At 53.2% G+C, this 14446-nt stretch overlaps 7 protein-coding genes across 7 annotated transcripts; 3 read left to right on the top strand and 4 right to left on the bottom strand.

The window, feature by feature from the left end:
- Nucleotides 1-158: 158 nt before the first annotated feature.
- On the bottom strand, nt 159-2553 carry AB675_10378 (uncharacterized protein; the record flags this gene model as incomplete). Its single annotated transcript, XM_018139145.1, has 4 exons — nt 159-298; nt 348-536; nt 856-1236; nt 1470-2553. The coding sequence occupies 4 exons, from the start codon at nt 2551-2553 to the stop codon at nt 159-161; spliced, it is 1794 nt and encodes a 597-aa protein (XP_017997377.1).
- A 685-nt stretch (nt 2554-3238) lies between these two features.
- AB675_10377 (Altered inheritance of mitochondria protein 41, mitochondrial) lies at nt 3239-3734 on the top strand (the record flags this gene model as incomplete). Its single annotated transcript, XM_018139144.1, has 2 exons — nt 3239-3261; nt 3335-3734. 2 exons carry the CDS (start codon nt 3239-3241, stop codon nt 3732-3734), a joined length of 423 nt encoding a protein of 140 aa, XP_017997424.1.
- An 80-nt stretch (nt 3735-3814) lies between these two features.
- Nucleotides 3815-6053, bottom strand: AB675_10376 (Dipeptidyl-peptidase 5; the record flags this gene model as incomplete). Its single annotated transcript, XM_018139143.1, has 3 exons — nt 3815-4359; nt 4416-5971; nt 6022-6053. The coding sequence occupies 3 exons, from the start codon at nt 6051-6053 to the stop codon at nt 3815-3817; spliced, it is 2133 nt and encodes a 710-aa protein (XP_017997400.1).
- A 957-nt stretch (nt 6054-7010) lies between these two features.
- Nucleotides 7011-8471, bottom strand: AB675_10375 (CaiB/baiF CoA-transferase family protein; the record flags this gene model as incomplete). Its single annotated transcript, XM_018139142.1, has 1 exon — nt 7011-8471. The coding sequence occupies one exon, from the start codon at nt 8469-8471 to the stop codon at nt 7011-7013; it is 1461 nt and encodes a 486-aa protein (XP_017997463.1).
- Nucleotides 8472-9108: 637 nt separating this feature from the next.
- Nucleotides 9109-9496, top strand: AB675_10374 (uncharacterized protein; the record flags this gene model as incomplete). Its single annotated transcript, XM_018139141.1, has 2 exons — nt 9109-9335; nt 9382-9496. 2 exons carry the CDS (start codon nt 9109-9111, stop codon nt 9494-9496), a joined length of 342 nt encoding a protein of 113 aa, XP_017997439.1.
- Nucleotides 9497-9693: 197 nt separating this feature from the next.
- Nucleotides 9694-12131, bottom strand: AB675_10373 (uncharacterized protein; the record flags this gene model as incomplete). The annotated part of the gene is made up of 6 exons (XM_018139140.1): nt 9694-10058; nt 10108-10482; nt 10530-10620; nt 11267-11393; nt 11480-12062; nt 12122-12131. 6 exons carry the CDS (start codon nt 12129-12131, stop codon nt 9694-9696), a joined length of 1551 nt encoding a protein of 516 aa, XP_017997334.1.
- A 556-nt stretch (nt 12132-12687) lies between these two features.
- On the top strand, nt 12688-14220 carry AB675_10372 (putative phospholipase A2; the record flags this gene model as incomplete). The annotated part of the gene is made up of 2 exons (XM_018139139.1): nt 12688-13882; nt 13931-14220. 2 exons carry the CDS (start codon nt 12688-12690, stop codon nt 14218-14220), a joined length of 1485 nt encoding a protein of 494 aa, XP_017997313.1.
- Between the last annotated feature and the right edge of the window lie 226 nt (nt 14221-14446).

Raw genomic sequence — 14446 nt, 5'->3', positions numbered from 1 at the left:
GGCGTGCTTTCCGGTGCTGCGGAGAAGAGAAGCATTGCGGAGCGAGGGTTCCAGTTGTGGCAAAGTCTAGTAGCTGGGGACAAGACATGCCAAGTCGTGTGCGAGCCGAACAACTCGCCTCGGAGTCGCACCAATCGGAAACGGAATGAGAATCAGAATCAGAACCCCGAATGCTGCTCCCAATGAAACTTGAGCTCGTCCTCCATTGAGGTGGCTTGCCATCCGGTTCTGCTTCGACAAAGCTGTATCTGGCGCAGAATCTCGTCACGATATCGCTGGTTGAAAGTGCTTAGCCCGGCTGTAGTCTTTGTCAATCATGTTTCAAGTTCATTGAAACAAAGACTCACCAATATACAAACACTGTGAAGACAATGTTCCCGAAGCATAGTCCGTCAATGTCGAGGCAATGCCCCCAATCTGCTCAACATGGCCATCGATGACAGCCTGCCGCTTTAGTGACTCATGAAGGCCGCCCAAAGTCGGTCTGTGAAGAAGAATCAACAGCCTTGCGGCATGATGTACCTGTATTGCGACGCCTGTTACATGTTAGCTAAATGCTAGCAAAAGGAGGCAGCGCTAGAAACACAGAGGTGATGAACCAGAACGGAGGGAGAATCAAAGAAGCAGAATTGAAGAACCGGAACTGGAGAAGCAAACATGAAAAGCAGAATTGACACAACAGAGAAACTGATCTGACTCCACAAAGCGAGTGATCTAACGCAGCGAAGCCAATGATCTGACGCAACAGAGCGAGTAATCTGACGCAACAAAGAGAGTCACTTGACGCAGCGCAGAGGCTAATTAGCTGTCGCAGAGAGACTCATCAGACGCAACGGTAAGAACTCGGTGACGCACCATAGAGAGGGGGATGGATGAATATCTCCTTGAACACAGCCTCTTTGGACGCGTAACGAGGAAGAGGTGTGAACTGCGGCGTCAACAAGTCGGCCCATTCGTCAAGCAGAACACTCAGCTGCTCGGCATGTCGAGACTTCTCGATGAAACCGCTGGGTGTTTCCGCCGTCTGGCCCGCAGAACAATAGTCGACAACACGAGCCAGAATGAAAACGGAACGCGCTGCTAGCTCCGCCGGTCCCAGTTGCGCGAGCTTCCTTTCCGGTCTCCAGAAGGTGAAGACCCTTCGACGATCACGAAACGCGGCCCATACATCCTGGCAGAGCCATGTCCACCAGATCGCTCCTCGGAGGCCACCAGAATCGCCGTGTATCACCTGAGCTATTTTGAGTAAACTCGTTAGCCTTGTCTCAGAGATCTGTGTCATGCAATCATGATGCAGGTCGGAGACTGGTGCCAGGAAACGATGAAGCAGATCAGAGCAATGTGCCAAGCAACAATGAAGAAGCTCCGAGAGTGATGTCAGAAAACGATGAAGCAGATCAGAGCAATGTGCCAGGCAATAACGAAGCAGCTCAGAGAGAGATGCAAGGAAATACCGAGGCATAACTCACAACGTTGAATCCAGAAGACGCCTTGTAGATGTCTTTCCCAGTCCCTCGATGAGCCGTCGAGCATCTCATATGCAGAGATGATTATTGTAGTAGCCAGAAGCTCGTCACTTGTGTGGTATGACGGATACTGCAAAGCTTTGCTAAGATAATGCAGTGTCTCATGGTAGTATTGCAACGCGTCTCTACGCGCGAACGGGCTTTCCACGGACGTTGTTTGCAGAGACTCGTGACGCAGCGCCAGAGTCAACACCGCATTCAGCAGACCGACATTCCAGAGCGCCAGTCGAGGTACTAGCGACGCGAAATTCCGGTACGGATCCAGTAGATCGAGCCAGAGGCTGATGCGTTGAACGAAAACGTCGAACAGTTGCTGTTCAGCATCTTGTAGAGTCAAACGCGTTGGAGACTGCCAGCTCAGACGTTCGCTCCAGAGATCGTCCGAACGATAGCTTTGCGTGAAAGGCGAATCGCTTAAGCCAACGTGCACGGGAACGGAAACGGGAAGCTGTGAATTGACAGTTGCAGGAGATTCCGGCAAATTTTGCTGTGGCGAGGTCCTGAATTCCAATTCCGCATCGCCTGCAAGCATGCCAAACCATCGCGCAGTTGCAATTCCGACTGGCTGATCGATACTTGCCGGACTGGCTCCTGTGGCTGTCATGTTCTGCGTGACTTCGGTGTTTGAGAATCCACTGGATTGGTACTCGAGGTTAGTCGTGACGGTTCCAGGCTCTGGACCGTGACCATTGCTATTGGATTTCGGAGCAGAAGCTGGAGCAGACGCAGGAGCGGGAGCGGGAGCAGGAGCTGGAGCAGAAGCCGTGACTGGTGATGCGACCTCGGTCGTAGCTGCACGTGACCCATCTTCGCGGTTGACAACGTACGAACACGTCTTCCGATTTCGAGTGCACTGCGTGCATGCTGGGCGGGCTTCATCGCATTTGACATGTCGCTTCCTGCATGTGAGGCATCCCGATCGAGTCCTCAGCCCGCGCCCCCGGCCTTTCTTCCGAGGCGACGCGACTGCACGGTCAGGGAGGCCTTCAGCAGACTGCTGCTCTTCTTCGTTTGATGGAGATGCCATTTAGATATGTCCATCGCTCAGCTCGCATCCGTGCGTCAGTTCTGCTTTGTCAGGGCTTTCACTACGGCTCGGATGATCGTCAGTGGCTTATGGTTTGAACGTCGTGTCTGGCTGACTTGGGCGTTGAACTCTGAAAACTCCTCAACACCTCGATTGCCAATGGATACACCCTCAGAGGCCTCCCTACAGCGTTGGAGCCCACCTCGGATGGCAGACACGAGTGTTTGTGCCGGCCAGAGAACTCCAGCCAGCGATACAAATCAGCACTCTTGCATGGAACCGGCGTGGTGCGCTAACATTGCAATTTGAATTCTGCCTGATCGTGATAGATTGGAAGCGACGAAGGTAAAGCTGCTCGGGTCGGTCTTGGCACGAACGAGCCGAGCGGCCCTTCAGATCGCCGGTTGACAAGAATTTGAGCTTGCCCAAATTCTCGAGCTAGCCCACATGTGCAAAGAGCGCATCAGCGCCAACATCAACATCAACTCACTACAGACGAGTTCACATTCTGAGATAGACAGTGGTCTGCAGGATGTCGACACCCACACTTCGCTCCCTACGACTCTTACGGTCGCCCCTCTGCGCTTCATGCCTGCGCCAATCCACACAAAATAGCCTTCGCTTCTCCTCATCAAACGCTACGCCCCCATTACTGGCAAAGCTCAGGGAAGACATGAAAACCGCCATGAGAGCAAAAGACACTGCGAGGTAGGACAGCATGCTCGGACCTCCGCATCAGGAGATACATCAACCAAAAACAAAGGCTAAAGGAATACGGTAGGTTGAGCGTGATCCGCTCCATCATCTCCGAGATCAATCGGCTAGAAAGCGGGCCCACACCCATCAAGACAGATCTACAATTGTTGAACATGCTGAACAAGCGCAAAGAAGCGTCGGCTACAGCAGCGAGGCAGTTTGCGGAGGCGAAGAGGGAAGATCTGAAGGAAAAAGAGGAGGCACAGATTTCGGTATTGGACGAGTATGCGGCGAGCGTGCAGGTCATGTCGAAAGAGGAGATGCTGCCTATCATTCGTGAGGTTGTCGCAGGGATGGGCGAGGATGGGAAGAGGCAGCCTCTTGTCATGAAACAGCTCTTACAGCCTGGAGGTCCGTTGGAAGGTAAGCCGGTCGACAAGAAGGAGCTCGCAAAAGCGGTTCAGGAGGTTCTGGCAAGCGTGTAGCGCAATAGCAGGAAGGCTGGACTTGTAAGATCAATTGTATAACTGACTCTCCCATAGATGCTAAACTTTTGCTGAGCAATTCAATCAAGACCAAGCGCCGGCACTGCTGTTGGATAAGCACGGCGGGCTTGCTTGACATACTCAGAGTCGTCCTTTCCTTCCTTGTCCAGCAGCTTGGGCAGGCCAACGTAGTGATTGATCCAATTGATGACCTGGTGGTGCCAGACTCGAGAGTTCTCAGGCTTCAGCACCCAATGATTCTCATCCGGAAACGAGAGGAAACGAGACTCGACGCCTCGCATCTGCAGCACATTGAAAGCGGCCAAGCCCTCCGCCATGGTGAGTCTGTAGTCGAGCTCCGAGTGGATGACCAACATTGGCGTGTTCCAGTTGCCAATGAAACGACTCGGATCCCACTGTTCCCAAGTATCTTGTTTCTTCCATAACGGACCGCCGAGGTCATGGACCGGGAAATATAATTCGTCAGTCGAAAGTTGAGCGGTAAGACTGAAGACTCCATCATGGCAAACAAGCGCTTTGAACTTCTTCGCTAGATCGTGTCCTTGGATCCAGTTCATCATGTATCCGCCGTAACTGGCACCTAGCGCCACAGCGCGAGACGTGTCTACGAAGTCCAGATCATCTTCGATATACTCAAAGCCTTTCACCAGATCTTCGTACGGAAGACCTCCCCACTGAGTCCGGATGCGTCGGTGAATCCTTGCCCGTAGCCTGTCGAGCCCGTTGGGTTGGGCGCGATCACGATATAGCCTTGTTCCGCAAAAATGCATGGGTTCCATCGTGTCGACCACGAATCATTCCAAGCGCCTTGTGGCCCACCATGAATCAAGTAGGCAAGAGGATACTTCTCGCCTGCTTTGTAGAAGGACGGCTTGACCATCCAAGCATGGACCGAATGGTCATTTGCGCCCTTCCACCAGAGACTGGAGACTTGCGCTGGCGACAGACCGAACATTGACCCATCGCCGGTCAGCGAAGAGACCACACGGGCATTTACTGGGTCGACGGGATCAATGATGGTGTAAGTGCTGCTGTCAACCAGGCTATTGCTTGAGATAAACAGCAAGCGCGAGTCGGACGAGGCGGGAGCCGCAGCAACAACGTTGCCGCCAGAGGTGAGCTTCGTGGGCTTCCAGCCTGGGCCTGGTGGGGGCGTGAGGTCAAGCCTGAAAAGGCAGCCACATCCAACATCTTCTGTTTCCAGGATCAGTGCTTTGCCGTCATTAGCCCAAGCGATACTGCGTGGTGACCGGTCCCATGAGCCATTCCCGTCGCCTGATGCCAGTGGTTCCGAGGCAGTGGCGAGGCCGGCAAAGTTATGTATCAAGACGATATGGTTCTTGTCGGACTCGTAGCCGTCTGTCTTCATCTTCAGGAAGGCAATATGATTCCCATCAGGCGAAAACACAGGAGAGGTAGCAGCGCCATCGAAGCCGCGAAGCTCGCCAAGCTTTATTGGTTCCGGCGAGCCCAACTCCATGAAGTCTTCCTTGTTGATGAAGTATAAATTACACTTCGTATGGATAGCAGGATCAACATCTGGGTCCTTTGCCACAAAGCAAATACCCTGGCTGCCGACATCGAAATGGTCTGCGCCGCCGAAAGGTGGGATTGGGCTCTCCAGCTTGCTACCTGCCAGAGCATTTTGAAAGCCCATGAGATGATATCGTCCGGGCCTTGAGGTTACCTTCGGGGACGACTTCTGCAGCACACCAGTGAAGATCGTCGAGCGCTGATTGGTGACATAGCGGTCCCAATGGCGAACGAAGAGAGAGTCGTAGATTCGAGCAGAGGAATGGGGCTTCTGTTCGTCCTTTGGGCTGTACAGCGTGCCATCCGGATTGGCTTGGCCAGCGACGGCAATAGCGACCATGCCAGGCTTGATTGTATACACCTTCAAGTTGCTTACGGGACCCGGCACTGTGCCCGCTGTGTAAGACTTCCCGGGCTGACTGGCATCCGCGATGATGAAAGAGGTGTTGCCATTCTCGAGCTCCTTCAGCCACACAACCTCATATCCGCTCCCAAGCCATGTTGACTCGCTGGCCTTGCTGTCTTTGCTGATGATCAGAGTTTGACCATTGGTGATGTCTAGTACGCCAATCTCATTCACCTTTGAGTGGCTGTCGAATGAATATGTGCTCTGTGAGAATATAGCAAGCTTGCCGTCCGGGGAAGGCGTTGCTGGTCCTCGTCGTGGAGCTTGTAGCATCACCCTATAGGTTTAGCAAATCTGGTTCGCGTCGAAGCGGGGGGAGTCACTGACTCTGGGGTGAACTTTTTCGCTGTTGCGACCATGATGGCGGTGAAAACAAACAGCAGCTTTGAACAGAGCACAGTCTTCAACGAACTTGTCACGAGGGGCACATCAATTCCAGCACGTTCAGACGAAGTATTCAGGATGCGTCTGACGGGTGCTTCTCGCAGCTTCAGAGATGCTTATTGAGGTTTGGGGACATTCCTCAAGCGGTTCATGACGAACTGAAGACGAGGTTGCTTCTGGCCCTCGGACGCTAGTCTGCATCTAGAAAGGGCGTGCATGGCTGCCTTGAGCACCGCTCACCTCTCATCTAACCGACAAGGCGCATCGAAAGTTCAGTGCGTCGTAAGGGTGCCTCATTACCTTTGCAAAGCGCGATTTGCCATCGCACAGGAACAAGCAGGAAGCAAAGAGCAAGAACCTGTGTAGTCTCCGATCGATTGTCGTCAGAGATGCCCAGGACGCCCGACATCATCCGGGAAAATGCCTCCTGCCAAGTCTAAGCCGTACGGTCCTGCAGCAGCTCACCCCGACTTACCTTCCAGCAGCTCACCTTTGTCTCCACGCTGATGCTTCGTAGATTCATCAAAGGCGCGCCGGTGCGACTCGAAGTCTGACGTTGTACCTGGTAACAGTGCCCTTGCTCGTTGATGCATGCTACACTACAGCGCCCACATGAGTGCCTGCAAATTTGGATCAGCTAGCTACTAAGACGGGCGCAACGCTCCATCCTACCATTTTGGACCACTGTTGCTGAACGAGGTCGTCGATTGCGACATGTCTTTACGTGTATGGTGCCGTCGTCCAGCACGCACGGTCAGCTCGCCAAATTGCGTGCCAAGATCCATGACCAACATCACAGAAGTCGTAGAGCGATGCGATGAGCGCTTCCGGGTGAAGAATTTTCTGCTTCCAGGTTTGTAGGAAGGCTACCCGGTCCTGGTTCAGGCCGCTTGCCGCGAATGCGGTACCATCAGTGATTCAGCACGTCCCGATCATAGCCATCGAGGCTCATCTGACCCCAAAGGCCGAGGCATCCTATCCCATCCTACTTCCAGGCCATCAATGGTGGCAGCATGTTTGACAGCTTTGAGCGACCCAAATTGGGAGATCTTCGTCTCGAGCATGCCGACTGGAAGATCAGCTTGTCTGCTAGCGTCTGTGCAGTCGAAACCAGTGTTGCCTGGATATTGGCCAAGGCTCTTCAGGTATTTCATGGTCCCTGCCAGACTGACCTCTACTGCGTAGGATCCACCTTCCGTGGCTTGTTTATACAGAGCGGTCATGATTGCGAATGCAAGAAAATATCCCGATGCATGGTCTAGCGCCTGACAAGGCAAAACGCGCGACGCCTCACCTTGTCCGTAGTGGTCTGCCTCTGATACGTTAATCCCGGACTGAGTCTGCACAATGGAATCGAATCCTCGGTGCTTGCTCCAAGGACCTGACGAGCCATATGCTGAGAGACTCGCATATACGAGACCCCCCTTTGTCTTCTTGAGCAGCTCTTCCTTGCTGACTCCTTTGGCAGCAAGAGCGCCTGGTCGATAGCCTTGAATAACCACGTCAACATCCTGGCACAATGTATCAAAAGTCTGCGTGTCACTTTTGTCTGTCAAATCTAGCTGAATGGATCTCTTGCCTCGAGCGGTGTCTTTGTCAAGGGCAGGCAGGCTCGGTAGCTTCGGACTGGTCACCCAAAGCACATCGGCACCATGGACAGCCAAAGTTCGGCCACATACTGGCGCAGCAAGTACTCGGCTGAACTCGAGGACTCTCAAGCCCGCCAGGCACTTTCGACCACCGCTGTCTAGATGGGCTTTCCACCCAGGAGCAGGTCCTTCCGCAATCTTCGTGATTAAGACCGGAAAATCTGCGACAGCACTTGCTTGCGGTGACGAATCCCACTCCTCACATGATCTCAGAGCAGCAATTATGGCTCCAGATCGAAAGGCTCTGGTCTCAAGATAGGTTGAACTGTATTGTAGCAACTGTCGTTTAATCGTTTCTGTGCTCGCATTAGGTAGGCAGCCGATCAGATGTAGGGCCGCTGCACGATGGTGAGGGAAGCCATCGTGAATCCGCACATGACCATCTTTGGTACTATGAAGGCCGCCAATAGCATGTTGCTCTTTGGCTGGGGCATGACCGTTGATGGTATAGAAGCGCTCGGATCTGAACTCAATGCAAGCATGATCGAGAGGAACCGTCACAGTAGGGAGTTTGTGCAAAGCAGCAGGTCGGTCACCCTGGCGAGAAGTGTGTATCAGCGTCGCAGCCAGCGCTGTTAACGCAATCGTAGCTTGTGCAAGCTGTCCGACCTTATAGGAAGATGGCAAGCCAACATTATCGGCGTTAGGAAGTCGCAAGGCACCGAGTGCAAACGATGGCAGGCCGACAGCGGTCCAGATCTCCGCTATTGTATCGTATGTCGAGTGAGAGGCGCGGCCACTCATGATATCGAGCGCTCTCTAGAGCCGTCAGCAATTCAGTGCGATATCATTTCAAGATACTGGAGCATCATTTGAATGCTCCTAGTTGGTAGGAGTATGGTAGAGCGAACGATAACTTGAACTTCCCCTACAAATGCCTCGGCTTAGGGGCACTAAAGTCTTTTGTACAGAACCCTCTGCCACGTAGCGCCTTGTGACTACTCACTCAGCTTCCGACAGCTAGAACGACATCTCATTCACAGACGGACTTCTCGAGACATAGCCATCGAGAGCAGCGGCGTCGGTGGCGCGAGTTCGCCTTGTGCCTTCCACGTCCTGGGGGCGAGGCTAATTCCGGAAGATGAAACGGCGCAATCTGCACCGCCAGGCAGGCAGCAATGGGGGCCATGATGCCCCAAGACTAGATATGTCCGCTCGAATGCTCGTTCATCATACTCGTTCAACTCAAAGACTTCGAAGACGCTTTAAACATGGACACTGACTATAGTATGGGTCGCGACATCCTCCGCACAGTGTGGACCTTCCAGGCGATTGTCGCAGGCCCAATCTTTGTCTGGCTGGGTGTGTATTAGCAGTCTTCAACACGTTCTATACTTTCGACACGATCTACGACTTCTTTAACCATCTCTGCAACTCCCTAATGGCTGGCGGAATCATCTTCACGGTCTTGCTCCAGCGGAAGATCCCGACCGGGAAGACGTCGAAGAGCATGACTCTGCGCTTCGAGATTCTGAAATCTGTCCTGGCTACAGCTCTCTGGCTTTGGCTGCTACTGGATGCTATCTTTGGTCCTCGAGATCACTATAGCTACTATAAGGATAGGTCGCAGCGTATCATGGTAGCAGCGATCTCATCGCTGTTGTTATTGTGAGTCCATCAGGTTGCGGAGTGAACGTTGTTGATCGTCTTCTAGCATCTTGTACTATCCTACCGTTTGGCTGGCGTACAGAGATACGGCGCGAGAGGCACCTAGCTCCGACGATTCAGGAGACGAGCGCACTCCATTGCTGAACGATGCATCTGCCTGACCTGACCCAGCGGAATTCAATCTGGATCAAGTTGACAAACCACGACGTTTGGCCGCATGAGCTGCAGGAGTCTCAGATCCAGCAAGAGCCTGGAGACCGGCTGGGACCGATCCACCAATCTGTACTGCTTCAAATTATGCCGCCCTGCTGAGATCCATATGCTCATTCTGGTTGGACCATCAGCCATCCATATCCCTCTACTGGCGACGCTGATCCAGCCTAGACAGCCAACCGCCATTCGCATCGTCGTCCAAGTAATGAAGCCACGATTGGTATTGCATCTCCTCCAACATGGCCTGCGCGGTATTGTCGTTAGATGATCGTTGCTTCTCGACGGCCAGCTCCATGGAGACGATCTGCTTTTTGCCAGCGTCGGTCTGTGCCCAGTTGTGCAGAAGCCTTGCAGATCGCCAGACGTTCAGAAGTAGCTGTTGATAATGTGGTGGCTGCTGGAAGAGTGGCACTCCCTCACGGGCGTTGAACGCTCTTGCCATGAGCCGATACAGAAGGAGTTGGATCTTGCACACTTGGGCAAACGGGATATAGATATCACATCGAGCATCTGTGACGCAGTCAGATGGGGGATCGTAATGAGTCGGTTGTACACTTACACAGATCAAGCCATATGTAAACTATCGTCATCGACTTGTTGACGTGGAAGGACAAGGTCGCGAAGTAGTTGGTGATCTCTCTTGGGATCTCGGCGCCCGCCTTGAGCGCAAAGGGCTTCTTGATGTGAGGGAAGGGGTCTTTCAACATTGCACAGAACTTCTTGTCGACGCCGTACTTGGTGTTACTGCGTGTTTCGTTGAGGAAGTGCAATCCGCAGCTTACGATGTCTCCGATCTCTGCTTCCGTGCGATGATCGTAGAGCAGTGCGGGCTGATAGGGCGTCGGTTGCATCGCTGGTATATGAGGGACTGGCTCTTGTGCTCGGCGGGAGGTCTCGTGACTCTGATCTGTCGGAGCCTGACTTGGCGCAAGGTCTTGGAAATTAGTCCAGTTGCGTGCGGGTGTGATGTTGCGCACTCACATTCCTGAACGAGCTGCTCAGCACCCTGGCCGTACTGAGCCAGCAACTTCATATACTCGGCGATATGTTCTACCGCTTCAGCTGGGGGTAACTGTAAACAGTAATCAGCATCGCTTCAGCAAGTAAGGAAGGCCAGTGTGCTTGCCTTGGCTGAGAGATCTTTGAGTGAGAGCGAGATTGACTTGTGACCAGCGTCTGCATCTTTCCCTCGCTTGCGCTTGGAGTCACCCATGTGCCCGTCTTGTCTGTGGGATTGCGTGTCTCGTGTAGGAGATTCGTCGCTGTCCGAGGGAATGGTTATGGGTGAGACTTCTGGACGCTCTGGCGAGCCTCGTCGTTGGTCTGGCATGATCGGAAATTGCGCTTGCGAGTGTTTGCGATGCCTCGATGCAGTTTGGGAATGCGCAGAAGGCGAGTATCGAAGTAAGTGAAGTCGATTGCGCCAGCTACTTCGTGCAGATCAGAGCTGTAACCCGGGCGACAGACAAGTCGGCAAGCCTAGCACTGAAAAGAAATCTTGAAACGAAGACTTGTCAATTTCACTGGATTACCTCTGATCAGTTGAGTGATCACTTGCGTTCACTTTGTCCTTCACCGAGCCTCGCCGGACAACTCCAGGGCCACTTCGTTCAGCGACGGCTTCAGAAATATTGTACAAGAAGGATGTCGAGAAACACAATTACCTGCTTCCTTCAGTACCTTCGTCTCTGCCAGCCCTTCGACGTAGGCATGGTCACCCATATCTTGCTACTGTCCCGCAGCGGGCGCCCTCCTGGAAATCTTGCTTCGGCCTCGGTTCGCTTCTTGCCCTTTTTGGTGCCCTTCTTGATGCGGAGCTTTTCAAAGAAAACATATGCGCCGTAACTGGTTCGATGTTAGTCTTGTCCTTTATGAAATGGCTCATCAACCTGTCCATTGACCATCGGTCGCGACCTGGAAACAAGACTCACTATACAGAGGACTCCGCCCCAGATGCTTCGCCTTTCTTCTTCAGGAACGCACTGAGCTGCGTACTCTGAATCTTCTTGTCGTCGACAGGGAATGATTTGGCGATCTCTCGACAAAAGCTGGCCTGTGTGACACCCGGTTCCTTCAGATGAGCATTGATCTTACGTCTGACCTCATTGCAATCATCGTACACGGCGACTGCTTCGTTGTCTTCCCCTGGGATCACTACGCCGCTCACGTCGAAGTGCTGAAGGTCCTTTGCTGGTGCGGTCTTTGGCGCGCTGGTCTTGATGCCCCGCTCCTGGCGCTTGCGAAAGAATTTATGAGCCAATTCATAGGTCTGATTATCGCTGCCGGTGTATGGACCTTTGTAACTCATGAAGCGACCATACGAGTTGCTATTGATGCCCAATTCCTTCTGGAATTGCGTAACCTTGTACTCGCCACTACGTAAGAGGCCGTTGATCTTGTTGCGAACCTCATCGCAGTTGAAGATGAAGTGCTGCTCATCGTCTGACGAGTCGTCGTAGGCTTGAGCATGAAACTCCTGGGTGGGCTGCAGCTGCCTCACATCGGCCTTCAGTGCTTCGAGAGAGTTGGTGGGTACCGTTGGCGCGCTCGCCACGCGGTTGGGTCGATCTCACGAAGAGCCATTCTGGATGAGCGACTACTGCTGTAGACTATAGGATGGATGGTCTTCTGGCACGGTCAGGTCTACATACGTCAGAGAAGAGCGACCGAAGCAGGACATACTACATTGTTTTGGAACCTTTCACGCGACGCGATCTTAGCCCCGGAACGACGTCATTGCTGAACGCGAAGTCACGTGGCACTACTATCGCCTCAGCTCATTGAACGTCCTCGTAGCTTTGTTGCCTTTCTACTTCTCAAGGAGAGGTAGAAAGGAGGCTTCCACATTGTCGCGCATTAGCTGCGAGCTTTCTGACAAGAAGATAGTGGTCATGTCAATGTGCATGCATGCAAGACACCGCGGGTACTTGCCTATGATGTCAGTGCCAGTCAGCATCCAAGACTTCAAGTTCGTGGCGACTTCGACACAGCCCAGTACCCATGGCCTTTGCGGACATGCCGGCTTAGGCACCATAATCCTGTACAGCATTAATTATACCACATTGTAGTATTCTTTTGTCTGCCCAGTGTTGACCCGTCCTGCACTCCTTTTGAGCAAGAGACGATTCCGATGCCCAAAATGATTCGCCTTCCACCCCTGCTCAAGCCTCGCCTTACCTGGCAATACATTGTGTGTGCATCCATCGGCGTATACATTTCCTACTGCGTTCTCTTCGACTCTCCTCTTTTCGCGTCCCGACTACCGCAATATACCGGACCCTACAATGTCGGCGCAATCGACATCGAGGCGCCATGCGAGGACCGATGGATCAGCAACTTCAGATCCAGAAGCACTGGCGAGCCGGCATTCCAGTTGTCAACTGTACTTTTCACGATCTACTACCCCGCCACAAATAAGCACTCTAGACCAAAACATCGGCATTATTGGATTCCCAAGCCAATATCTATTACTGGCGAAGGCTACTTGCGCTTCGGCGGTGTGAACAACTTTATCAGCAATAGCATCATTACAGGCGCTTTATGGGGAGTCGCTGGCGGCATCACCATTCCCGGAAAGGTCGACGTCCCCTTGGCCGATGTCGAGCAGGCCAAGCTCCTCGCAAGTCAATCGGACTACACAATCCAGATGCTCCCCCAGCACAAGGACCAGCTGCCCGTCCTCGTGTTCTCGCACGGCTTTGCCTCCTCGCGAACAGACTACACCAACTACCTGGGAGAGCTGGCGAGTCGAGGCTACGTTGTGGCTGCGATCGAGCATCGAGACGGGAGCGGGCCAGGATCCCTTGTCATCAAGGACGGGAAGCCGACGAAGGTCGCGTTCCCCATCAAGTTCTCCCACATGGCAGAAGCATCAGATCTGGACGCCGCGGACTTCAAGCAAGCACAGCTCGACTTTCGCCAGGCTGAGGTCGAGGAGACCATCCGTGTCCTCAAAGCAATCAACGACGGCCAGGGTGACAATATCTACCAGTCAAATTCTCGCAACGAGGGCAAGGACTTACAACACTGGAAAGGTCGCCTGAATGTGAAGGAGATCACCATCGGCGGCCATTCGTTCGGCGCTACTTTGGCACTGCAGACTCTCAAGGGTGCTCCGTCTGAGGCACTTCCGCTTACAGGTGGCGTTGCTCTCGATCCTGGCAAGAGCAGTGGACAGCTCAATGCCGACATTAATGTTCCGCTCCTGGTCATTCACTCAAACTCTTGGTCGAAGCAGGACTCCGTTTTCTTCGGCCGACCTCACTTCGATGTGGTGAAGGAGCTTGTGGAGGGTGTTGACAACAGAGGGAAAGCAGCGTGGTTTTTGACTTCTCGTAAGTTCGTGCCGTCCATGCTTCAGATAATCTGCTAACAGTCTGCAGTGGGCACTTCTCACCCGAGTGTGACCGACGCGCCTTTGATCGAGCCACTTCTGCTCGGACTCGCCACCGGATCGACTATCGATGCCAAGGAGGGCGTACGCGAGTATTTCAAGGCTACCGAAGAGTTTCTGAGATATCAACATTTCAAGGTGCGGACTGGTCTGCTTGCACAACCGATCTCGCATCCGGAGTACAAAGACCCGGAGGGTGACAAGAGCGTGCTGGATATGCAGTATCAGAAGTACTGGCAGGTGCATGTGGCGCCCGACATGGCACTGGACGCGACGTAAGTACTGGTCGCTAAGCCCACGGCCCGGCCGACTTTGGCACGTATGAATGTACGAATGAATATGAAACCACGATTATGTATTGGCTAGGTACATAGCCTGATCAATGTTCCCCGCTAGACACGTGGTTTGAAAGCGATTGTGCCGTCGGACATCCACGCGTTTCGTCTGGGCGAAGTCTAAGTTCTTGTATAAAGTAGCCTTGCTTGCAACGTCCTTGAGACCTGCC

The sequence above is a fragment of the Cyphellophora attinorum genome (genome assembly GCF_001299255.1).
Source record: "Cyphellophora attinorum strain CBS 131958 chromosome Unknown Contig24, whole genome shotgun sequence".
Lineage (NCBI taxonomy): Eukaryota > Fungi > Ascomycota > Eurotiomycetes > Chaetothyriales > Cyphellophoraceae > Cyphellophora > Cyphellophora attinorum.
Note: the sequence above shows the minus strand (reverse complement) of the source record. Positions and strands in the feature narration are given on the sequence as shown.